The sequence below is a fragment of the Dufourea novaeangliae genome, unplaced genomic scaffold (assembly GCF_001272555.1).
Source record: "Dufourea novaeangliae isolate 0120121106 unplaced genomic scaffold, ASM127255v1 scaffold248, whole genome shotgun sequence".
Lineage (NCBI taxonomy): Eukaryota > Metazoa > Arthropoda > Insecta > Hymenoptera > Halictidae > Dufourea > Dufourea novaeangliae.
This window is the reverse complement of record NW_015374156.1, coordinates 2,705,263-2,732,435: the sequence shown is the minus strand read 5'-3', so window position 1 is coordinate 2,732,435 and position 27,173 is coordinate 2,705,263. Positions and strand designations below refer to the sequence as shown.

Genomic DNA, 27,173 nt, shown 5'->3' with positions numbered 1-27,173 from the left:
ATACCGAGGATATCATAAAAGTTTTTGAATAGGCGCCGCGAACACCAAGTGGTCCGACGTTTCTACAAAAGCAACTATTCCGTTGAAAGATGTAACGAGTCGAGGGGAAAACGGAGCGATGACATGGATCTTTTGGCCCGCAGGACATGTTCGTATTCTTTGATAAACCCCCGGCAAAGCAAGTGGCCACTTTGTTAAAAAAAAAAAAAAAAACGCCCCCGTGGAGAAGTCGAATGGGAAAGTTTAAGCGCGGGTCTGCTTTAATTCCGGAATCCCAGTCGCGACCTGAATTTCGCCTCAGACTTTTGTTCTGGATGAACCAACCGGTATTTGTTGTAGGGCCGTAAAATTGAACGGAACCGCCAGTGGTTTGCCTCCTTTCAATTTGTCCCTGGGCTCGAATGATCAGCGAGACTAATAATTGTTATTGCGAGCATTAATAATTTTCTTATACCTTTCAAAATAGTGAATCGATAAGAAATGTTTCTTTGCATAATATTACACTTTTATTGTCAATTTGTTCAATAGTTTTTCTATCGTTTTTCGATAATCACTATGAATAGTGTTTGGTTTGTAAGACAAAGAAGAGTTTACGCTGATTTTGTAAATAATCTCATATTATTTTATTAATTCGCTCAGAAAGGATTTGTATTAATTAAATTTTGTTTAAATGCTCATATCATGACAAATTTATCACGTTAATGGTATATACAATATTGAGTGTATCTCGGAATATAAAAAGTTTTTGAAATATTTTCAAAGTAACGAAATATTTTCAGCAGTTTATACGATCGTATTGAAGTCAATTTGATTCGCGAAGTTAATTGCGAATTTCAGGCAGAAATGTTTTGTACAATCTCTTGGAGAAGAAACATTTTTGATAATTGTATCTCCAATTTTCCAACCGTCAGTAAATTCATTTCCACACAACTAATGCGTTACCATGGTCGTGAAACCATTTCAACGCGAGAGCTCTCGTAATGGTAATATAAAAATATAAAATTATCAAATCCAACATACAGCAATTATCTTCTTCTTTGTCGTTCTAATTATTTTCGTAATTTCGGTGAAATATGAAGACTGAACATTTTTTATCATTGTAACTCGAATAAGGGAGCGAAGACGCTATTTTTACGCTATTACAAGAGAGTAGATCAATAATACACGCAGACGGAACAGAAGGCGGTTTGACAAATATTCGCTCGTAAATAATCGCGAGATAACAAGATTTTTGCATTTCGCCGTATTACAACGCTGAGACCGACCGCGTGATTTATTAACAAGAGGAATTAAATGAAGAGGGACGAGCGGAAACGTTATTACTACGTGTAACAGGGGAAATTATTTCGTCCACGCCAAAATGGAAAATAAATTTCGCGGATGAAGAAAATTGGCCGGACCGGGAAATGTCTGCTCAAGGGAGACTGAGTCGAATGAATCCTTGAAAAATTAAAAATCAAACTGTCATCATGGCAAACAAGGGGCTGGCAATGATTTGCTTTTTGTGTCTATACATTGGATCCAACAAAATGGAAATCAAATTCATGCAATGAAAATTCTTGAATTTCCAAGGTGGAATGAACAATTTGACGGTACGAAATGAATATATTCAAAATTATGCAATGAATGACAGACAAGGTAGGGTAATAATGGTATAATTCAATGTAATCTCTGTATGTATAATTCCAATATGGTGGGTCGTGCACTTTTGCATGTGCTCAAAATGGCGTAGAATATTAGAGAACAATGACGTGTATAACGATGGGAGCTTCTGATTATTTGGAACACAAATATTAAACTTGATGAAAAATAATGAATTACTCATGAATATACCTACTACAATTTATCGAAAATTGATTCCAATACGAATATACAAACAGAATTAGGTTAGAATGCCCTGAAACACCTTAAATTTGTATGTAAACATTTCCGTTAAGTAAAATGTTACAAGAACTATACATGTATTTACCAACGTTACAAAATTATCGAACATAATACAGCGGAGGCTCCCATATCCGAACAATCATTATCAGAATACCCTAATATCCGAATGTTCTACTATGCGAACGTTCTGTTATCCAAACAAACTGTCTCCTAGCAACAGATGCATCCTTCTGTTATAAATACAATCTAGTGCTTACATACAATGTACAGACTCCTCTCGATTATCGTCGTGAACTCGGCTCCGCGCCGGGACAATAATCGTATAGGGAGAAATGCTTCAGACCCTCATAAATTCGTTTTTTGCCCGAAACCCAAGCCTCGGCAACAAAGTATGCGCTTGACAAGTTCCACTCCCCTCCAGTAGTGGGGATAACGTCTGGACAATAATCGTGTAGGACAAGTCAGATGATAATCGAGAGGAGTCTCTATATATGTTCCCCTGTTCAATCGAAAGTAATTCTGTCTAAATATCCGAATATTCCCTTATCCAAACACTTATGCCTTCCCATTAAATTCGGATACTAGAGGCTCCACATGATTCATTTAAAATCGTTTCGTTAATTATCCAATTTATTTAAAACCGTCACACGCGTAATTTAATCCAGCAAAGGGGCGTGTCTTGAGGACTTCGTGGAATTAAACCGTTCCGTGAAGCTCCCGCGCGGAGATCCGCCGCAGAAAATTCAATGTGCCATGAACTCGTTCGCTAATTTTGCGAAACTCCGAGAGCACGTCGACGCACACGACGGGATGGTAAAATTGTTTAAAACCCTGGCTTGAACTAGTTTCGATCTTGTCTCCGGCGCCCGGAACTTACTCTCGCCGCCGAGCTCTTCTGGAAATGAAAGACGTATTCGAACCAAGGGGTGGGGAAAGGGGGCACGTCCGTGCGTACCGACAGTCCGCCAATCGGATTTCACACTTCGCGGCAAAATTTCGGCGGTTTACTACTAGTTTACAACTAAGTCCTCCCACTGAGTTAGTTTACTTCTAACCGTGCACACGCACAACTTCCTCCCTGTCGTTCTCACGCCCCCTCCCCCCTTCCCCTTGTGGATTCTGAGACTAATCGTTTTCCAAGCTCATACGAGCTTCTGGCTGTGACTGTATCCACGTTGTCTACGTTGATCCGCAATTTAGTCGAGCAACTTCGAGCTCTACCTGTTTCTATACATATAGTCGCGATTATGAATTATGGTAAATATTTACAATAAGGGAGCAGGGACTTCTACCGCAACGTAAAATACCGGTATTTTCGGTTGAACCTTCGTAGTATATAACCCTATACATATAAGCCCTACCTTTATAGAAATCGAAAAAATACCAGTATTTATTTCGGTTTTCGGTAATATCTCGGTTTCGGTATACATAGCTTTGATGGCATAATACCGATATCAAAATCATACCGGTTTATGTCCCTGTGAAGGAGCCAGCTCCGATTTCGATGAGTTTTCAATACGTTATCAAGATCACCCTGAATGGTGTGAAGGTTTCAGTCAAGGGTCACCGTTTGTAAAAAAGTTATTATCAAAAAGAATTTAGGTTTATATGTAGATGACACAGTTCAATAAATGTTAACTTTTCCGCGGACTTTTAACATTCAAAAGCCCTTTCTTATAGATTTTTGTGCACTGAATACGAATCTGCAAACGGTTTTTCGCCAGCATCCTTAGTTTTCGAGAAATTTCATTTTTTTTTATAGTAACTTGTTTACAAACGGCGACCTCAAATTAAAACCTTCACAGTACTACTCAAAATTATAACCATGACAACATATTAAAACATCATCGAAATCAAAGGTTGCTCATTTATTGTAAATACGTACCTAAATTATTCCGTAGCGGAAGGCTCATATAATTAACGTTGGAAAACATATAAGGCAACGATTCTTTGATTGACAGTGGCCGAAATCACCGTTAATTTCGTGAAAGCGCGTATCAATAAACCCCGAACGGCGATATCGTTAAAATTAATTAATACCAGATAGTTAACTTCGGAGTCTCTCAAGAGCTTCCCAAAATAATTAATGAACATTACGAGGGTCTCGGTGCGAATGTATTTTCAGTTGGGTCTTTCTGAAATATTGATCTTTTCACTCTTGATTAAAGGCTAGAAATATAAGGTCAGGGTGGACGAAAGAAAAGAAAGAACGGGATGTTCCTCTTTCATCGGAGAACCCTATCTCCTTTTTAAGAGATTCTACTTCCCCGAGGCTTCGAACCTAAACTCCCGTAATCGTCAAAGAATGAGGGGAATGTATTCCAAATCCCTTTGCTTGATCGAATGATCCTCATTTCGCTGGAAACTCGGATCTGAAAGTACGTTCCTCGAGGAACATTCTCGTCAGAATGTTCTCATCTCCCTAGTTTCAATTTTTCAAATACTCTCACTGGTTACATGGCAATAAATTTCGTATATATATAAAATAAATTCAACTCATTAATCAGGTTAGTAATACGTTCGCGACCGCCATATTGGTTCGAAACCGTTTTTCGTTAGGTAAACGGACACATAAATTTATATATCTCCAGCAAGAAAAGTGTCACAAGCCAATTTTCATTTTATCGCGTAAAATATCTTCCAATACGTAGTTTGACCATCCAGAAAAATGTCACAAATTGAAGTTAAATGCGTCAAGCGACATGGCGCTAGTGTCACTTTGTTTAATATATGAAATAATACGGGAATGAATCAGTTTCTTTTCGCTCTCCTGAAAAATTATACATTCTACACTTGTGACACTTTTCTTGCATAGGGTGCAATATGTGAATTTAGCGAAATACATTCTGCTATTAACTAATAAAGTAGCGACCGTAAATTGGAGTAACTTTGAACTGTCAGGTTAACTTTGTACAAGGTCAAAAAATGATCATCTTCGATTTTGCACATCTGTAAACAGTTAAATTAAATTGATTTTCTCGTAAAAATATCTGCAAAATTGAAAATGATCATTTTCTGAATCTGGAACAAAGTTACCCCTGGCTGATTCAAAAGTTACCCCATCTGAAGGTACGCTGACATTTTTTGGCTTTTTCACGTAAACTGCGAAACTGTAATAGCACGTGTCACCTGGTAGCCAACCTGTGTTACATTATTCTTTGTTTTATTTCAGTCTTTTTTCTATTATCTTTATTAACAAACGCACCACACTGTGATCATCTTTGAACCCATACAAAGAAGGTAATTCATTATTTCCGAACAAGAATTATTAATCTTCTCGAATACTTCCATCAAGAATCGTCTTCGTTCCACCGCGTTCAGTATTCACCAATTCCAACTGCACAATAATTCCATAATATTCCAGAATCGGTGAAAAATCCACTTAAATACGCGTCGGAACATCGCGTTAATACGACGTACCGACGTCAGTCACGGAATTTTTCAACAGGATCCGATTGCATATCCGGCGTCAGATCGCGCAAAATTTATATCCAACCGTGTTCGACCCGCAATTAAAATCCTCCTGGACGTATTAATTAAATTTCAGGTTACGAACGGTGTTTCAGCGGTTACGCAGCCGTGCCGGACTATTAATGCGAAATCAATTGCGAGCGTTTCCCTGCGTGTAATTTTCGATGGACAAAGAGAAGGAAAACACAAAATCGAATGAAAAGGAAATGCTGCGGAACTTATCGTTTGAGGGATGATTCGTGGGGGTGGTTAGCTCGTTCCCAAAAGGTAATTGGACGTGATACCGGTATTCGTCTGGAGGATGAAAACGATGCGAACCGATTGCGCGAATTCGAGCTTTGAGAGGGAGCTGGTTGGGTGGCCAGAAAAAACCCCTTTTTCCTGAACGGAAAAATGTGGCTTTTGCCCCACCATACAAGACAAAAATTGGATTTTGCCCCACTCCCTCCCTTCCTAAAGTAACAAAATTTTTGCGTATTTTTTTTTGCATTAACATTAATATTGCTGTATAATTTAAAACACGACCAACAACCTCTATTAACAAAACGCATATATTTTCAACGATTTATGACTTTAAAAATAAAATAAAGCGTGTCTGGCTACGTACGGCCTTTTTCACTGTGGCAGAAGATGTGTTAATATTTTTGCCCCCATGATAACCTGGCTACGCCCATGGACGTTTTTAAGCGTTTCCGCTTAATGGCGACGGTAACTGACATCGTTGCGGAAGTCGCGACTTCTGGAAAATGAAATAAAGAGGCATCGCTACTTTAGGTAAAAGCCTGTCCGGCCTTGTTTGACGACGATTTAACGGTTTAACGCCACAGCCACACCGGCCCCGATAGAGCGCGCAACCTAAATAAATATCACCGAAACATCGTGACATCTCGTCGCTGTCGAACATCTTTAAATCGTCCGGATTTATCGATGGAGACGTCGTTCTATGGAAAATATTGGGTTGTCCGGGGATATTTTTGTCGAGTTTTGGGATGAATCGGTGTAAAGTCCATATTTTCATCCATTAACACTTTAAGGGGGTAGCCAACAGCTAAGAATGAACGAATTTTTGGGAATTTATTGCGAAGAAGGTACTAAACCAATCTGTTTGAAACTTTGAGAATTCTTTATTGTACAATTAAACTGAATATAAAATTCTTATTTTCACGACAAATTTATAAATATTATTATAGTTATGAGGACTTATGTGTAGTTCGTGAGCAGAAAAGGTGTTCCACTTAATGGAATTAGGCGAATCGAAGTTGTCATATTTTTATCAATATTGTGTTCGTTAGACCAGTGTAAAATACACCTGGTTTCCTAATTACACGGAAAAGAATTTTTCATATGCTTATGCTTGATGAAACTGTAAATTAATATTAAAATAATATAAAAGTTGATATTGATTTTGATAAGAAATTATGTATTGGTAAGATTAATAATTTCATTGAAAGCAATAAATTTACAGACTAAATTCTATTTATAATCATTCTACTGGTACAGGTGTTCAATAGTAAATTAATTTTTGAGATATAAATATCGTGAAAGAAATTGTATAAATTATTGAAGAAAATAAATAATCGTATAAATGAATACTTTTACAAAATGAATACTCTTGTTAATACAATCTGTAAGTAACAACTGAATCAGTAATTGTCCGTTGCAGGTATTAATAGCGTTTAATTCTTAAGGAAGAACTCTAGGGAATGCCTTTATCCAGAAGGTATCTTTGTCTTCATAATTTAATATCTATTCCATCTGAAGAGGAGTTAAACGACTGAAGTATATTAAGAGGGGATAGCATAATCAATAGTCTGTTAATGAAGTCTAGTCTGTATTATGCATGAACTACACTTCAATTTTGGGCAGGAACACCTGGCTAGACAGGAAAACGATTAATTTGCGGAAGAAGACATTGGAGGATCGATTCAACATACCAAACTGATAATTTGATATCTTGTATAATTAACAATAATACGTTTCCTTCTTTATAATCCCACATAGAACGATTAAATACGTTCCTCAAAAAATCTTATCAAGTATAGAATTATTCTAAAGGTACGCATTAACAAAAAATGTATTCAATTAATTTATTATTCGAAAGTAAGTACCCTTATAATAATTCTAATTCTACAATAAATATTTAAACTCGAATTTACGATCACATACAGTTAGAACCAAAAGTGAATACGTTCTGTGCTTATAATATTGAGATTTATTAGATCCCAAATTTAAAAAAAAAAGTCACAAATTTAGTATAACATTTTTCGACGAAGCATTTAATTTTCGACCAAGTCGAGTTTCAAAATTCATATATGTACTTACATACATAGAATCAGCCTGCTAGCATATTCCTGGTACAGTGTCTGACTACTACTCGATATTTCTACTTAAAGCGAACGTCGATCATGTTTCGTGAATTGTGCTCCATCGATCTCATTACCATCTATCAGTTTATATTCTCATTATCATGACAAACAAATAGTACAGGATCAATGACATTGTTTATAAACGTTAACACAAGCGGAAATAACCATGAATGACCAGACACAAAAGCTAAATATAGTACTGAAGTGCTCTTATGTAATTATAAATTTTCAACATCCATTTAATCGAAAACGAAATCTCGTAAAACAAATTTATTTTGCACACTACACTCACTTTTTCTTATAAAATTACATCATTCCATATTATTCATGCCTATTCCATGGTTTACATGCAATCTACACTTCTTTTTTGATTAGTATTCATTTGAACACATCCTGAAACATTCTCTTCTTGGACATTTCAGACAAAGACATGCAGAAGCCTGGCGATAATAAGAAGAAATTGTTCAAATACGACACTCACGGTTCAATTACGATTGTTCCCACCGCGGATGACAACGATATGGATTACACCTGCGAGGCGAACCATCCAGCCATACCAATCGACATGCCCTTAAGAGCCACCGTCAAACTCTCCGTTTTTTGTAAGTACCATACATTCGAATATCTTTTAACGCACTATGAAAAAAAAATCATTTATATCCCAAAATGGTAATTTTGGAAACGTGTTATTCATTAGAAATCCCTTGATCCCTATACATATATGAAGTAACCTATACAAAACATAACCTCAAATCGAACTATATTTCGTTCAAAATTCTTCGTATGAATTCACTCTAGTACAAATATTTACCCTCCATATCGAAGAAAGATTTACTCGTCTTCATTTTACATTTAACTTGGGAAATTTTCGTGGGATAGTTCTTTCAAAAAATTCGATAACCTTTTCCATTAAAGCGAGTCTAATAACATTGTTCAACGAAATTTTGATAATTCTAAACTGATAGAGTGAAAATAGTTGTATTTACTTAATTTTGAATTGCTGAATACAGTGATAACCTCACTTTTGACCCTATAAGGATTTTTTTTGTGGAACGTTATTGCAGGATCTCAGCCGGCAGACTCACGCTCTGATTGGTCGGGGTTTCTCGATTAATATCTCGTTAACAAAGCGTCGGGGAACTTTTCCACTAAGAAAAAAATTGTTTCAAATCACCCCAGGAATCACCCCTTTCAAGCATTTACACCTATTTTGGAACACCCTGTATATTACACGTATTAATATATTACACAATTTAACTTAGCATACATTTAATGCTGGTAGATCTAGTGTTAAATATCAATTACTAAAATCGCGACAGAATTGCAGGATCGGTTGTTCCACGGATTAAATAGGTTAGTTAGTCGTCACCCGTTAATCCGTCCGTCATTCCAAGTGCATACATATTAATCATCCGCAAGAGCGCGGGATTTCTCGTAACGCTCCGCAGAACCGGGCGAACTTTTATTAAGAAACTTTTTCCATTACTAGAAGAATAGCCGTGACCGGAGAATTTTCAGGACTCGCATGATTGAATAATTTTAAGATCCGCCTGGTATGCCGTACATCGAGGGATACACCGAGGGCGAGACGGTGAAGCGTGGACAACAGCTGGAGCTAACTTGTCGATCGCGGGGCGGGAATCCGCCAGCGCAGATCGTCTGGTACAGAAAGAACGAGCAGATCACCACGGTGTACCGTACCGAAGGCAGTTTCTCCGAGAGTGTGTTGTCTATCATCGCTAAAGCACAGGACAACAACGCCACGTACAGATGCGAGGTCTCCAATATCATGAGCATCGAGCCCATGAAAGTGAACGTCGATCTCACCGTACTTTGTAAGTATTGGTGCACTTGTAAACCATCGATTAGCAGTAATATTTCGATCTATCGACAGACTTCTACATTATATGTATACTAGCATGGGCATAGCCAGGGAGCAGGGGGCAGGGCATTTGTCCCTCGTGGACGGGAAAAAGTGGCTTTTGCCCCACCCTACAAGAAAAAAATTCGATTTTGCCCCCTCCTCCCTTCTCAGAGTTACAAAATTTTTGCATAATATTTAATATTACAATCTAATTGGAAATAGTAACTCTAACCTGTAATTCAAACCTTTCTTACTTGATCCCACACACTTCTATATTCTATACTAGATGTCTGCGCGTACGTGTGAGTTCGTGTAACTGTTAGTATGTCGGGAATGGAACTTCAGATTACAAAATAAAGGAGTGTCCCATCTCTTTAGGACACCCTGTATATGAGTTTTTAAACACATTTTCATATATCTCTTTAGTATTTCTTGCTATATAAACGTTTTTTGTTCAATCTTTTTATTAAGATTAATCTAATATTTATCTAAGAAGAAATTTCCAAGTCTCCAATTTTATAGATTAAATGATCAATTATACGTAAAATTGGAATTCTAAATACAGTGGACTCTAACTATATTGCCATGGTCGGGGCTGTAGGGGAGTAAAATGGCAATAAGTTCAGAGCCCCCTCCATGCTAAGCTCTGTCGTCATAGCCTCGATCTCAGCGCCTGCGCAAAAGTTGGATCGTACTGGTGCGCCAGCGTACGCAATGTGGTGGGAGAGCGAATTTCTGTGCTAAGAAGTCCTTGAGAAGGGGAAGTGCCTCTCGCGGCAATATGTTTAGTGGCAATATAGTTAGAGTCCACTGTACACTACTCCTTCCATAACATTGCGTGGTTCAGATTAATTCAAACAAAAATCTGCCCATCTCAGGAAAACCTAAATGTTACATAAAACATTTTCCCCAAGAAATTTGCTAAACAATTTTATACGTATCGGATAAATACGAGGAAAAATCTTCGGGTCTCGATTTTTATATTTGAAATCGAAGGGGACGGGGATCGTTCACCAAATCGCGTATCGTTTCAGTCGCTCCATCCGGCGTGACGATCACGGGACCGACGGAAGCGAAGGCGGACGAGCAAGTGGTGATCACCTGCACAACGGAGAACTCGAATCCTCCGGCGGACATAAAATGGACGGTCGACGGTCACAATTTCGAGAGCAACGCCTCGAGGACCGAGCCGGCGCCGCAGGGCGGTTGGATCACCACGTCGAACGTCACGTTCAACATCAATCGGACCAGCCGCAGCATCGTCGTGATCTGCGACGCGTCGAACGTCAAGCTAACGGAGAACGTCGTACGGACGCACACCATAAACGTGATTTGTGAGTAACTACCTACCATCTAGCGACGGATTAATACGAAGCTAATCCCGGGGTGAACCTTACGACTTTACATTGTATCTTGTCCGTTTATCCTGGATCCGTGAATTTGGCCCCGTCTTAACTCGGATATACCCGCTGACTCTGGATGCAATTCAAACTTGCGTGAAAATTTATTCTGCTCCAGAAATGGAAGACGCTTCAATACGTGTAGTGTTCACTATTCTGCCCTTCTTAGTTAAAACGTTCTAACTACAATTTTTTCATTTTTCGTGATATTTTGAAATATTTGTAGATATGTTTTCTACCTTTTCGGCTGGGTTAGTAAAACAGTTTAATTGATTTGTCCTGACTGCTGTACTGAGGTTATAGTATTTTGATGATCCTCATTCGTAGATCCACCGTCCAAACTCACTATCACCGGATACGAGGAGGGCACCACGATCGACGCTGGTACCGTGCTGAGATTGATGTGCACTGCCACCTCCGGAAACCCATTGGCTACCTTGACTTGGTACAAGAACGACAGGCAGGTGAGTGGATGGGAATATTTTTGTAATATTAAAATTATTCAGCAAATATGATAAAGGATCGTGTCAATTAAGTGGACATTGAATTGATAAATATTTTGCTGGTATGTGTAAAGAAAAATATAGAAGAGACACAACATTAACTATCCTTTCATCAGAAAAACGAGCTTGAAAATTGCAGTTAATTTCAAATTTTTTAAATAACCTGAATTTTTTTATTGAAAAATTCTTGTGTATACTGACATATGGACATATTGAAATTTTAAACAAAAATTTGTAAAGGTTTCTTTACTTTATATAGTAACGCATACAATAATATAGATTTGAGTAAACAATAAACCGTAAAATCAAAATCATGTATTAAATGTTTCGAACCAGCAAAATGCTTCTTCTCAAGCATCGACAAAATATGACTGCTTTCTTAAAATTTATACCTCTACCATTTTTCTAGGACAATTAGCAATTTCATTAACATCTCAAAACTACCAATAATTGACTGTTATACCTTTTATTTCTCTTTATTTTTAGCACTTATAACCGAAGAAGGCAAGTCCAAGCTGAAATTCCAGAAAAATAGACTATATATTTATTTAATTCTGTGCTTTCTATGGTAGATACCCGGGAGCACCAGAACACGTGACCACGCGGTGTCCAGCGAGCTGACGATGCTCGTAAACGCATCGGACAACAACGCGCGTATACGCTGCGAAGGGTCAAATTCTGCAACGGAAATCCCTCTAATGAAAATCCTCGCCTTAAAAGTTAACTGTAAGTTACAATGAAACCCCTACGATCTTAAAAATTACAACAAACATCCATTCGTAACTCATTTTTAAAGAATGTTGCACAAAAACCAGAATCCAGTAACAATTTATCTTGTCCACAAAGGACTTCATTATAACTTATATATTTAGTACATGACAAAAATATTCATTAACGTTAGAACTATGGGTGAATATTATATTGAATTTTATAATATATTAATACACAAGGTGTTAATAAAAACGTGGGACTCTTTCACAAAGTGGATTCTATAAACATGCCATATCAAGAATGGCAAAATTGCACTTGGGGCTTCGTTCCTGTGTTATTAATGGTTGAAAATACAGGCAAAATACGCTTAAAATACATCTGGCGCAGTGGATATAAAGCACGAACTGCCGTTTCCCAGCTGATACACGTGATCGAACGATGAATTAGTGAAACTAATGAATGAAATAAAATGGAATGAATAAAACCAACTCGTAAAACAGTCGAAGAACGCGCCTCTCAAGTAGAATAACCCGTCACGTCAGACGTATTTTACGCGTATTTCGCCTATATTTTCAACAATTACGAACTGGGAAACGGAGCCTCGATCGCAATTTCTTTATTCTTGATGTTTGTCTCAGTTAGCCATCTAGAATCCACCCTGTGACAATGTCCCATTATTTATTAACAATTAACACCCTTGTATAATATGATATAACGTAATACAGTATAATATAAAATTTACATTCAACTAAAAGTCAACATAAATCCCGACAAAGCACTTTTATGATTTCAAGAATTGTAAAACAAAAAATTTGGAGACCTTCATTTCGACAGATTTGGTTGTTATTGTTAGTGGTTAACCCTCGTATACTGTTCAGACCAATTTGACCAGAAGCCAATGTTTGATTCTCAACCGCATTTATCATTCCAGAAATTTATAAATTAATTTAACATCAATAGACCGCATACAATTTATCTATCTATAGGCAAATACATTTCCTTAACTCTTAGAATACGGTGGCCGGGTCCGTTTGGGCCGAATGTTTAAAAACCGTATCTAACTCATCGATTTGTAAATGTAATTTAAACCAGGATTTGTTCATATTTAGCCACGTAAAAAGGCATTTGTTTTTTAATAACCGTGTTCGAAACTATATTTAAAAAGAAGGGTTTCAAACAGACCCAGACAGCACTGTCTCTACGAGCGTTAAAAACGTCCGTACTCCCATGACCAATTCCATTTTATTTCAGGCTCAACTTAATACAAGAAACGCAATACTTTATGGAACAGTGTACGTGGGTTAATCTCTGTGAAACTTTTCCTTCCAATTGTGTTTCACATAAATTCCTAAAGACCAAAAAAAGATGATACGAAGTGGATAAGACGAAAGATAATATCCTCCAGAAAAACAGGGATGTTCTATTAACATGAAACCCAGAAGTTCTTTCGATATAAACGAACACTCATCCATGTATAAAGTTAACTTTTCGATTTTATCGCGGGGGAATTTTCTCTCTCATGCCCGACGATTCTTCTCCCCGTTAATCGACTTACGATTCGACCCCCGTTTCGTCTGTTCCCAGTCCCGCCCGATAAAATTAAGATCACTCACGAGCCCCAGGATTTGCACGCGGGCGAGGAGGGCCGTATCATTTGCGAATCGAGCAGCAGCAATCCGCCGGCCGAGGTGTCATGGTGGAGGGGCGGTACACCGGTGCTGGGCACGAAAAATGGCACTAAACCGGGCTTACACGGTGGTTTCCTGTCGTTCGTCGAGCTCGCGTTGGACGTCACCGAGGAAATGAACCGCGAGGTGTACACGTGTCAGGCGAGGAACAATCAAATGGAGAGGTCCATTCACGACGCAACGACCCTCGATGTCTTGTGTGAGTACCAACCGGAATTTATGGTCGAATTAACGGAAGCCCCGTTAAGATCGCATAGCAAAATTGGCGTACGCGAAGAAAAGTCTCGTAAAGTTGTAATCGCAACGCCGAATAATTTACGACCGGTTCCCCGGGGGAATTTTATGCGTTTTCAGCGTGTTCGAATGTTAAAAGTAAACGTGACAGATATGTTAAAGTTCTGATTGTACTTTTTGTGCAATGGAAGTCTCGATTAACATTTAGACTTTTGGATTTTTTTGATACAGGGAGTGATTTTTTGGTGCAATAATGTATGTACATGTGTAGGGTGGATGTACTATTAGTAAATGAAAACGTACTAGTGAATGAACATTATACAGGGTGAGTCAATAAGAAGTACTATCTAAAATAACTCGTTATTTATGATAATGTTCGTTTACTTAATATTGTTTATTCACTGGTAAAATCTGTATTTTGTCTTTTTAATTTAATTAATTCCATTTTTCCAATTTTTGAAATTGATATCTATAGATTTTAAAAGAAGGTATAGAAATTGAAAAATCTAATTTTCACGTGTCAAATATTTATCAATATTATGCATCATTTAAAATTTTACTGTAATAGTTACAAACTCTCTTAAGTATTAATTCATTGGTGCGTTTACCCTATAATAACATATGCACTGAATTTCGAGTTCTGTCAATGTCACAAAATGGTAATAAAATTTAAAATTCTTCAATATCTGGTTTAAAGTATTTCCGGGGAGTTTTCGATATCGCATATTACGATTTTAAAGTCAGATTTAAAAATTGTTTAGATACTACAAAGCTGTCTTGTTATAAAAAAACATGCGAAATTTTCTTTGATTCGCAGACAAGCCGATATTCTCACCGATAGTACCTGACGAATTGATCGGTATGGAAAGTGAACCGTTTGTGGTTTCTGTCTTCGCAAGGGGAAATCCAAACGACATAAAATACACGTGGACAAGGGACGGTTTGCCGTTGGTCAGCAACAGCAAGAGGATATTCGTTCGAGGATCCACGTTGAACATTACCAAACTGGATCGTCACGATGCTGGAACTTACATATGCGAGGCGACCAATGAAGAGGGGTCAACGTTTTACGCGTTGAACCTGACTGTACAATGTAAATAGAAATTAACAATAAGATTATTGTCTTTCCTTATTCTAATTCATAAAACATTTATTTTTCCATTCTAAGAAGCCATCTATTTTCCTTGTTCTTCTGATCATATAGTCCTATAATAGACCTTCTTTTAATCATCTTGTTCTGTAATAGATCTCCTTGTTCTTCTCATCGTTTAGTCCAATAATAGATCTCCTTCTTCTGATCATCTCGTTCTGTAATAGATCTTGTTGTTATTCTGATCTTGTTCTATAATAGATCTTCTTGTTATTCTGATCGTCTTGTTCTCCTGATCATCTTGCTCCGTAATAGATCTCTTGTTCTTCTTATCATCTATGTCTGTAAAGCTTCTTTTAGTATAATTATTATGCTACACTTTCTTATCCATCAAAATGTGGCTTATTGTTTTTCGTTTTATATGACACAGATAGTTTGTATTGTCCGCAAAATGTTTGATATTCAATCCCGAACTCCGTATCTTCCAGACTCGGCGAAAATTAAACGCACATCGGCGTCGGGGATAGTGTATCCTCCAGGTATCGAAGCAAAATTGTTCTGCGAAGTGGACGGCAGCCCCATGGGAGACGAGTACGTCACGTGGCAGAAAGTTGGCTCGAACTCGGAGCTATCCGGCCGATATTCAACCTCTTTTATCAACAAAACTTCTTATCTACACATCGAAAATCCTGATCAAGAGGACGTCGGAGAATACCAGTGCAAAGTCAATAACGGAATCGGGAACGTTACATCCGAGCCCATTCTCTTTGTCACGAACTGTACGTATATTAATTTATTCGGTTCGTTATTCGACTAATCGAACGTGAAAAATTTTTCAAACTCGTGCAAACGTTTGTAATCACTTTTACTCGACAAATTTAGTACATAGTACATTTTAAAAACTTAACAATTTGTAATACTTTATAATCATTTCTCGAACATCCTACGCAATTTTTATTCAATGAATGGTCGGAAAGTATTTTTTAAAGAAAAATATATTACCTTGTGATTACAAAAAAAAATGGTGGATTACCTATCGGTGAACCTAATACAATTATATTTATGGTTGATAATATATTTTGTTAGTGTAAGATATGTTTTGTATCCCCGTTACAGTTAAACCACAAATGATAAACACACCCCTGACAAGAAAAGCAGCCGCGAACAAAGGGATAAACGTGCAGCTGTTTTGCAAAGCGCGGGGCTCGCCATTGCCACGGTTCTCGTGGACGTTTGCCGGAAAAACCTTGTTGCCGAACGTCACCGAGCATAAATACAGCATCACGCACACGGATGTGAGTTAATATTAATATTATACAAAAAAGCGTGACACCGAGCTCTAGAAGTTATCTATATTGAAACACTATTCAAAATGACTGATTAACTAAAATTCATCAAAACTTGACTTACGACCATTAAAGTTTTCATGGGTTCCAAATCTTAACCTGTCGACCGGCACAATTTTTCGATCGAAAGCGCCCCCTAGTTCATAAGTATTGGGACACTTATCGAATATAAAATACCCTTACGAACAAACTCAATGAGTTAAATATTATTTAGGGGATATTAAAGCTCAATGGATAACACTTACGTTAATCTACAGTAATGAAACTGGCCCAAAATTCATAATTTTTATAAAACACCACATTTTCGTCATATAGCCCAGGTGTCCTAATACTTACGAATTGCAGTGTACATTCTTTCGTAACTGGCACAATTCATTAATATTAACAACAAAGTCACACATCTTGCCCAGTAAAGCACTTTCAAAACGAACGAATCAATTCGTCTTCGTCGATTAACAGGTGAACCCTTTCTTTACTGCAGAGTTAGCCACAGTCTACATTTTGCCTCGAACAGTATAACGATCTGCTTAATTAATACATCTAATTAGAGAAACTAATTAAATTGGCTTAGATTCACGACAAATTTAAAGTTCCAACGGGTGACCATAGTCACCTGTAGGAGACAAGAAGCATCCAGTGGTGGTTAACTATAGTCATCTTTAGTATACAGCGAGCGCTAGACCAATGGGTGGCTATAGTCACCTTCGATAATAAAAGGGTTAAAAGATAAAAAGATAACGTGTATGTCGATCAGTACAATCTAAGGAATCAATCAGAACTCTCACAGTCTTCTTAACCATTTTCCGTTTTCCCACCATAGTTAAGCGAGTTGGTCTCGGAGTCGACGCTGACCATTTTCCGCGTAAGATCCCACGATTACGGTAAATACGAGTGCCGTGCGACGAACAAGATGGGACACTCGACGGACACGATAGATCTGGACATCACGTCGCCGCCGGACCAACCGACCGATCTCGAGGTCTACAACGTCACCCACGAGTCCGTCACGCTAACGTGGAAACGAGGATTCGACGGCGGGTTGCCGACCTCCTATCAAGTACGATGGCGAGAGGCGCTCGACTACGAGGATCGATACCATTATCTGGACGTCTCGCCAGGGGAATATAAAACCACGATAACCGGGCTGTCCCTCGGGACCCAATATGTCTTCAGTGTGAAGGCCATTAACGAGAAAGGGGACAGCGGCTTTCTGCCAGACCTGGTCAAAGTCCAGACGCTTCGTAAGTATTGGAATTGAGTTCACGTACTTACCTGTAACCCGCTGTGTGCCGTAACCAATTGCTTTTTAGTTTGCGAACAGTAGCTGCGCCATCTCTCAAATTACCATTTTTTCTCGCGCCCTTAACCCTTTCTCGGACTTATAATTCGGACTTAAAATTATTCTTGGTATTTTGTTTTGGTCTTGCATAAATATCATATAATTTAACTGTATTTTAATATATTGATTTGATAATGTAGGGCAAGGTTGCCATTTGGACCATCGCTTAGGTTGGACCACTACTGAACTTGCCAGGTGTAAGCAATTTACGCCGTATGATAGACAATATTTGTTGCTTATATACTAGGTTAGTTAATAAAATCACTACTGTCATACACGTATGCCCAATCATACGGTGAAAATTGCTGATAGATAACACGTTACAGGTACTGGTTTAACCTAGGCAATGGTCCAAGTGGCAATCTTCCCTCATCCATAAAATTTAAAAAGTATTCAGATTGTCTTTACGTACAATGCAGATAGAATTTCACTAAATATACCAGAGACTACTACTGTACGGAGTGATTGCACTAAAATTGAATGTCAACTCAGTCTTGACAGGACCGCAAAGGGTTAAACGTCAGAGTGGGTTTCGTTGCCACGGCAACTTAACACATACCCGTTCACTTAACAAATATTCAGTCGAACACATACCCTTAATCCGCCGGATTCGCATCATCCATATCGTATTCCGTTTATTATGCGATCAGTATAATAATTAGTTGTCGATACGTAGTACTGCTTAATAGGGTGATAGCCATTTCCGTATGAAGTTCGGTGGTCGTAGTCGGCAATTAATCCTGCGTGCTTTGGTGGTGAAATATTTAAGGATTTTACGCGAGAGAATCGCGTGAATTGTTACCAATCCAGTATCTTAATAATCGGTGAAGGTTTGATGAGAATTCTTGTTGGTTTGATGGGTAAAAGAAGGTGCATTGTGAATGTTAGGATTTGAAATTAAAATACGAGATTGTTAGTCGAAAGCATCACATCGACAGATATGTGAACTTTTGCGTCCTCAACTTCAGATATCGTCGCGGAACGCAACGTTACGTTTCAGATGGCGCCACTGAAGACTGACAGACCAGACATCTCATGCATTTTTATTAAACTGAATATGAATGGACAGAAACGAAACTAACTGACATTAGTGTAGTTGACATCAACTATGAAATATCCTTTTATTTTATGTTTCGTACTGGGTACAAGGAATGCCATAAAATACTTTATGCTTGGTAGAAATCATGACGCCATTTTGAAGATATCGTATGTTCACAAGTCACCCTTTCTATTGCCATTATTAGAGAATTCTTGTGACACTTCCATTCAGTGCTAACATACAGGGTGTCTCATTTCAGTGTGATCCCCGAATACCTTTTTCAATGTGAAAACGCAAAAAAGTATTTTATGCGTAATTCCAATGGTATTAAGTAATCGGTATCCTGCATGCGTTGTTTTCTTCTCGAAGTTTTCAAGGTTATAAATGTTTTTTCAAATAACTACATATTTGTTCAAAGTCACATCAAGGTCGCTACATATATGAATGTATTTTTTCATGAGCTACGCAATGCAATAAGAAAAAAATATGTAATTACTTGAAAAACAACATCGACGACCTAGAAAACTTCGAGAAAATACAACATTTGAAAAAAACAACGCCTGCAGGATACTGACGACATAATACCATTCAAATTGCATATGAAATATTTTGTTGCATTTTCACAATTAAAAAAGTTATTCGGGGGTGTCACTTAAACTAGACGCCCTGTATAAACTATTTTAAAGTGATCATTACGTTTCAAGTATCATAGAGAATGGTAGCTTAAACGGCATAACATCGACATTTAACATTTCGACGACATTACCGTACCATGATAAGTAGACTGCGGATTTCATACATTTATAGAGCTCTGTGAAATACAATAAAAAGCAAAACTTTCATCGGATCCAACGAGGTTTCTATTTTATTCTGAACCCAATAAGATACTTAAGAGGGAAAATAAATTTCTACTCCTGTCTTTATAAATTACTTTAGAAACTTTTATTTTGCATAAAAATCCGCAGTCTAATGATAAGCTTTAAACCATCGCATCTTGGTTTCTTTCCCGCCAAATTCGGTAGATCTGCGGAACGAAAACGTACGCAGAACGAGTCTAACAGAGAGTAAAATTGATCGTTTGTCGTTCCTAATGAACGGGGGGTTGGGGGGAGGATTTGCCGTTTAAACTGACCACGGTACACGGTCCGTTTAACGGTAACCGTGGCCTAATCACGGAGTCAAAGGAAAGATTACCATTGCTGATGGACTTAGATGCTCGCTAACGGAACCCCGGTCGCCGCCAAAAACGTTTAATAATCGATCGTGCGCGCGACGCTTGCCTAAATTGTAACTAACATACGCGGGTTATACCGTCGTTTTGCATGAATAACAAAACCGGTGATGGGTGCGTTGGCTTGGCTTACAGGGGAGGCACCACCTACCGACGTGACATCAAGCGAGATTAATTCTTCCTACATCATCGTCATTATCATCACTGTTTCCGCCTCTGTATGCCTACTCATTGCTGCGCCCATAGTCTTTGCTACATTAAAATCGAAAAAGAAGGCTCAACGTTCCGGTAAATATTAATCACTATCACGTATTTTTTCTTTTTGTTTCTGCTGATCCTCTAGGGCCGAATAACGCTGAGAATCTGCCGGACGTTCTCTTGGAGAAGGGGGATTTTGCAATGAATTATATCTATACGTTCGCAGCAACCTCCCTCATCTTTTTTATCATAAATGTGCTCATCGTCGTGTTGTGGTACATTATGAGAAAACGAAATAAAGATCGTAAGTGAACCATCATCGTCTTGAACGGGAGGGGCGTGTGTACGATACGCGCCTCGCCGGTTCTCAGTAAATCGATAGAGAACATAAATTGGAAATTATTAAACGACAGGCAACGACGACATTGGAGCAAGGTTTTCTGATCCGATGAATTTTTTGTTTGTTTGTTATTTATCCAGGAATCAACAAGTCCCAGACAGCCGATATGTACGCACCGTCGACCGTCAACGGGGACACAATGACCGGTGAATTAAGTTCCGTGTCGGACGAGAAGAGCGACGTTAACTTCGACACTAACGATTACGTGGTCAGTGCGATCAGTCAGTATGTTCTTAGTAACAAGTAATGCCGGAGGGTAGGTTTGAGTTCTATTAACACATTTCTGTTTCGTTTTTACTTCCGTTTAGAGAACGCACACCTTTCACTTCTGCACTTCCCTGTCGCATCACGAGTCGGACACCACTTATTGACTTCCCGTTTCTCCTCTGTTGCATCCGTATTTTCACCCTGTATTAATTGTTATCCGATAACGACACCCTCGTCGTGCCTTGATCAGTAGCGTGTATCGATCTGTTGATTTCATTTTCATTTTCGGTTCGTTCGTGTTCACGTGTATTCTGTCTTCGTTTCTTGCAGTATCCTTTTGAGCGTAGGAAGGTTTTGGGGTGGATCTTTTTAGACCTATATCCCTGTGCACATGTAGGCGCCCCCGGGCATTCTCGTAATGTATCAGAATGATTAAAATGTAAATGTCGAAAGTGAAGACGTGAAGTGTTGCTTCGTTGCATGTGAAGCCGGCAATGTATTTGGACTTCATACTGATACGATACGAACTGAAGGGAGAAACTTAAAGGCTCTCCGAGTTTAGTCGACTTGGTAGTGGCGATGATTGACCGTTTAATAGACACGTTGCAGGTTTGTCGCTTCGATCAGCAGCGATTTAAAAGGATACGTTCTTTCTATGTAACAAAACAGGACGAGGGACGAAAGACAGCGGCAAGCACGTATTTAATAGATCAGACTATGCAAGATTATGGGAAGGGGAACTTGGAAATGCAAGTACATCATCAGGGAACGCTTGGTCGTCGTGGCAACCACATTCAACCGCCTATTATGGATTCGCCGCCACAGCGAACAACAGCCAGTGGAACGCTTTCTGGTACGTCTATTGGAAATGAATATTTGCACAACAAATATTTCCCATTGTTAAAGTTTGAAAAATGTCTACTAGTAAAGTAAATAACGGAAGAAAGATGGCCAACGTTCGTGCAGTTGCTGCTGGTGCGTTAAATTGCTGACTAAGGAATTAAATCTCGGGGAAAATAATAATTGTGTCAGAGAAGTTGGCCCTATAGAACGAACAGTATACCATAAACCAATCAGACCCACAATCATTGCGCTAGAGTACCAGCGAGATATAAGAATAGACATTTCATCCAATGTATTTCTTCGGCCCACTTTTCTCGGGTAGGTAACTTTGTCCCATTTCCATGTTAATGTCATTACCCTCCGTACATTCATCGTTCTCACATTCTAGAAGTTACTAAAACCACAGGCTGTTTAAAGTGTCGGTGGTACAGTTTAGGTCTGCCACTAACTCCCATAAGATGAAAGGTCTATTCTTATACCTCGTCGGTGGCTAGAGCCAACTTTTCATCTCTGCAAAGTAGTCGTACAACAATAAACCAAATACTCAATGTTAGAGGATGAATCATACCAGTAACGCGAGTTTCGCACCGAAATTCCAGTGTCGAAATCGAGTTACATCGGTAACCCAAGTCCAGCCCCGCCGAACGACGTGAACTTCTACAGCGTGGAGATCGACAACGGCCGTTACATGGGATACGAGACGAACCACAGCCCGGTGGTAGGCGAACCGGGCTCGGGCACGTACTATCCATCCATGAGCCCGACGGGTCACCTCGTGACCAGTCATCTGACCAGCGGAACGGGAACGTTGACACGCAGCAGAACCCTGCCGCGTCCAGTCCCGCCACCAGATGTCACCGTGATGACAGCCGGTTCGAAATCGCCGATCCCGCCATCGGTACCACCGCCGCCGACCACGTTCGCCCGTTCAGTGCCCGGTAACGCGCACATCCACGGCCACTCGTTGTCGACCTTCACGCCCACGCCGGCCTATTCCGACATCGACGGCCATCTTGTCTGAGGATCACCGATATTCGGCCCCAGTTCGGTGCGTGGCAAGTACCGCGCCGTGCCGAGGGACGAGACTATCACCGTCACGGAAAGAACCACACGGCTTTAATCGAACAATTCGCGGGTGGACGCACATTCGCGGACGCTGTCGTCGGCCACGTTTTCTACTCGCCAGGGGGCGACACGGCCGATCAGCGAGAACATTACTAGAGGGGGCTACATGTCCTTTTGTGGGGGAGTTTCCTGTGTGGGTGCGTCGACGACCGTTAATCCTCTTTGAACACGAAAGAAAGTAAAGAAGCGTGTAAATAAACAGAGACACCATACACCGCCGTTGTGTATGGTTTTATTAAACGTAATTTTTCAAATAAGCACCGCGGATATACATGTAAACTGTATTCTTTGCGCTGGGTTCACGTTCATTTCGCGGGCGGCTAAGGTGCGTCACCGACAGCCTTATTGACTGCGCGCGCATGCTCACCCTCGTTAGTTACGTTTCACGCATATCACGTGGCGGCTTCAGTGTGGAGAGAGGGAAGACACGCGAAACGATGCGCGGGAAGAACCGGGAAGGCATCGTTTCGCCGCTTGCTCAATTCCCGTTTTACGTTGCCGCTCAAGCCCTGCTGCACATACACACACATACACATACCCGTCCTGTGGACGAGGTTCGGGTTTTCTTTTCTCGTGCGCGTCCGACTTCATAGTGAAACAGAGAAACGTTTTCGACCGTGTGTGATCTACCTAAGTGAACGAAACTCGAATGAACGCGCGCAGGGGGGGGGGGAGGAAACGTTTGGAGACGCGACTGTGTCCCGTATACATACTCGGGGGGAGCGCAAAAGGTATAGTATGGATTTTACGATCACGTTTATGCCTTACTACTCTTATCTTGGAATAAGTTACTCGTAGTTCGTACCCATCGACCCGACAGAACTCATGCGATCCAACGGTGAAACCAAACCTGAAGAGTGAACGAAAGATCAATGATCCATAGTACATGTACTTTCTAGATTCGTAGGATTGATATTGGCGCGGCTGTTACGATTTTGTTATCGTGTTCTGTTCCCTGCTACTCGTTAAGTGCTCACGGTCTACTAGGCGAGGTACCCTTACCAGCAAACTCGGCTTCCGCTAGGGGAAAAAGGCAGCGATTGGGGAAAGGACCTTTTACAGTTTGTGCATTTATTTCAAGTACTGAAATAAATATTCAAGCCAATGTTAATTTGACAAACATTTCAGCAATTCCAGAGATCAAGTAATAGGAGGCCCTTTCCTTACACCACTTTTTCCCCTAATGGAAACTAAGTTTGCTCGTGGGTACTCTAGTCGGTGTCTCTCGAGAGAGACAACACCGATCTTTCTGAAAGTAATCCCGACCCAACGATCGGGCAATTAGAGCCACCCAACAGATACGCAGCCGGGAGTGTCACATTTTCGTGACTCAGATGGTCTCAGAGTCGCATGATCTTGGTGTCATCGTGAAGTCGCGTAGTCGCGCGTTTTCCTCGTTTCATAATGATGTACGTACCGACCGTCCATGAGTTCGTTTACGATTTTTTTGAAGAAAAATGAAAGAGAAAGTTAGGTCCAGCCCCGGATATTGGCACGACTCCTTGGTTGAGATTCGAATGGAACGAGACAATCGTTTTACACAGGGAAACAATTGACGGACTGTTTGCAATCGGTAACGAACCGATTGATTTCCTTCTTCCCTTTCCCTCCAGCTCGTTGATCGCGACGCGTTCGCTGTTAGATCGAACGGATCTTGCTTGTTACGGAAACGAAAATGATGACGAGCGTTGAAACGAGCGGAAAGCTGGTGCGAATTGAACTTGATGAGCTCGATAGGTATTGATTAGGCGATGTTTTAGATTTTAGATGTTGCAAAATTTCAAGGGAAAGCTACGCTGCTTCGACCCTCTCCAGCTTAAATGCTAATACGGTGGATCCAGAGAGAAATTTTTTGGGTTTCTTTCGTCGGTGGGATTTTTCTACGGTATACACTTGACTCGAAGCTTCCGAACGGTATTCCATTTCTTCTTGTTTCACGAATAAATTGCTCCATACAAAAATATGCGCAGAATATTCAAAGTATCGTTGTCCAATGTTTATTTCATAAGTGTCTGACCTGAAGAAAAGCGAAAGGAAAAGAAGGATTCTGTGGTTTTATGGGAAATATAACAACTTCGTGAGTTATTAGAAAATTTTGGAAAAATGTTAAAGCCTGGAATTGATCATAATGGTCCTTGTATCTGGTCATATCACGTAAGACTCAATAAATTAATTAGTAACTCAAGGTCTCACGTAGTTGAACATGAAAAACTTCACGACACTTTAAGTTCTTTTTCGGACATTCATTTCCAAGTGATATGATTAAGTCTTGTAACTTCTTCATATTCATACGGCCCTCCTAAAAATGCAGAAATTATTTTCCATTTTTTTTTCATTAATATCATTTATTCCTAAAGGAAATGCTTGACAATGATAATCTACACATTCTGTGCATATATAGTAGCTCTTTTTTATCCACGTTGACTTTGAACGATACGGTAAAGTTGTTATTTTAGTTGACAAAAGAGGATTCTTTGACATAGAGTCATAGAAAATTCAATTTTTTTCACTGCCGAGTCCTGATGTCAATACCACGGATGGTTCAATCGACAAAATGATAGACTACACGCCTAATACATGATCCACCGTCGTGAGAGCTATAACGCGCGAAACAAAATGGCGGACGCCACATTCGACATCGTTACTGTATAATTGTATACATGATCGTTAAGATCAGTCTTTTTGTTTGTTAACGGTGTGATTGTTAATATTCCATTTATTCGGTTATCGAGCTAATATAATATGTTATAATAATGCAGCACAAAGATAAACGATGAAACCATGACACTAAAATTAGGAGAATACATATGTTATAGAACGAACCGTTTTCACGTGAGCAAGAACGCGGTGCTGATTTTGTTTGCACTTTAGTGGCGTTGTTCATGGACGATTTAGTTATTTCGGTTAACAAAATCAGCATACCTTCTAGGGATAGGGGTTCTTTTTGATACTTTTATTACGATACGCGGTGCGGTTAATGATATTTTGTTATTAAACTTATGGAAAAAGTTGCCAAATACTTGCAAATATTGTCAATTGATTGACGAACGATGATAGTTGCGACATAGTTCATAAGTGATTTTCTTTTTATTAACCTGCCCGGTGTGAACTCGTTCAACGAACGTTTAACGGACACTGTTTTGGGGGTTAATAATTATCGACTGATAGACGGCATTTTGTATATGTAATGGAGGTTCGATTGCTTTCACTGCCTAATTTTTATTCCCGTTACGTCGATATTTAATACTCTTCATACTTAATTGACATAAGATAACAATTGTCACGTGAAAGCGGTTGACTCGGCCGGCAAAAGCTACAAGTATTTTCCTGAGGGGGCGATATCTTTGAGAGCCACTTATTCTATATCTTGCCAGAGAAAACCACAAAACGTATAATATCGCAACGAAACGAATACACGCGAGATTGAACATTCACGGAAACCAGAGAGAAAAAAGAAACGAGACGAATATAATCAGCGAATTCTGTACGGAAACAAATGAACAGGGAAAAAAATTTGACTAACAGAGAAATTAGGAAAGGAAGTAAAAGTGAGTGTCTTGGAGTAGTGATATCTTCAAAAAGACAATAGTACATAAGTTTAATTAAATACGAGTATGAGTTTAGTTAAGAGTATAAACAATTTCCCTGGCACAGCCAAGTTAGAAGTCGCAATTTTTCATAAGTGTCCCTACGCAAACGGTAAGGACGAGAACAAACAAACAAAAAAATAAAAAGAAAAGAAATGAATAAAAGACGTAGTTCAACTAAATGTTTATACATATATATTTTTGCATTTATTTCCAATTAAAAGATTGATTGTCCTTGTAAATAGCGCTAATATGTCTCAGCGTGTCACACCACTCCAGAAAAAAAAGTAATTAACGGAAAAAAAAAACATGGATCATATGAGGGTCTCACTTTACCTAAGCTATAATGAAATATTGTATAGGATTATTACGCTAGGCCAGAAATTATATCTGAGAAAGAGAGAAAGAGAGAGAAAGAAAGGGGAAATATTCCAGTTATCGGACGAGACAACGTCTTTCCGTTTATCGAAAGCCTAAGTAGTCGACACATATATTTTTGAAGAAAACAAAAAAGAAAGCGAGAAACGAAAGAAACGATAACGAAAAGACCGCACGCACCGTTTGGCCTACTGTAAGGTGAAGTCCCGCGCGAACACACGATGACGCGTAAAAAAAAAAAAAATGGCCGCCAACGGCGAAAATATTAT

At 39.2% G+C, this 27,173-nt stretch overlaps 1 protein-coding gene across 1 annotated transcript in view; it reads left to right on the top strand.

The window, feature by feature from the left end:
- The window catches only part of LOC107191897 (nephrin-like), a 96,593-nt gene extending 73,758 nt beyond the window's left edge, over positions 1-22,835 (top strand). The window contains exons 5-18 of the mRNA XM_015581038.1: positions 8,144-8,323; positions 9,266-9,556; positions 10,620-10,919; positions 11,313-11,449; positions 12,061-12,214; positions 13,784-14,086; positions 14,939-15,214; positions 15,700-15,990; positions 16,328-16,506; positions 17,378-17,798; positions 20,302-20,454; positions 20,845-20,972; positions 21,641-21,824; positions 22,414-22,835. Coding sequence (XP_015436524.1) covers positions 8,144-8,323; positions 9,266-9,556; positions 10,620-10,919; positions 11,313-11,449; positions 12,061-12,214; positions 13,784-14,086; positions 14,939-15,214; positions 15,700-15,990; positions 16,328-16,506; positions 17,378-17,798; positions 20,302-20,454; positions 20,845-20,972; positions 21,641-21,824; positions 22,414-22,835 — 3,419 coding nt within the window. The remainder of the gene's footprint in view (positions 1-8,143; positions 8,324-9,265; positions 9,557-10,619; positions 10,920-11,312; positions 11,450-12,060; positions 12,215-13,783; positions 14,087-14,938; positions 15,215-15,699; positions 15,991-16,327; positions 16,507-17,377; positions 17,799-20,301; positions 20,455-20,844; positions 20,973-21,640; positions 21,825-22,413) is intronic.
- The last annotated feature ends 4,338 nt before the right edge of the window (positions 22,836-27,173 follow it).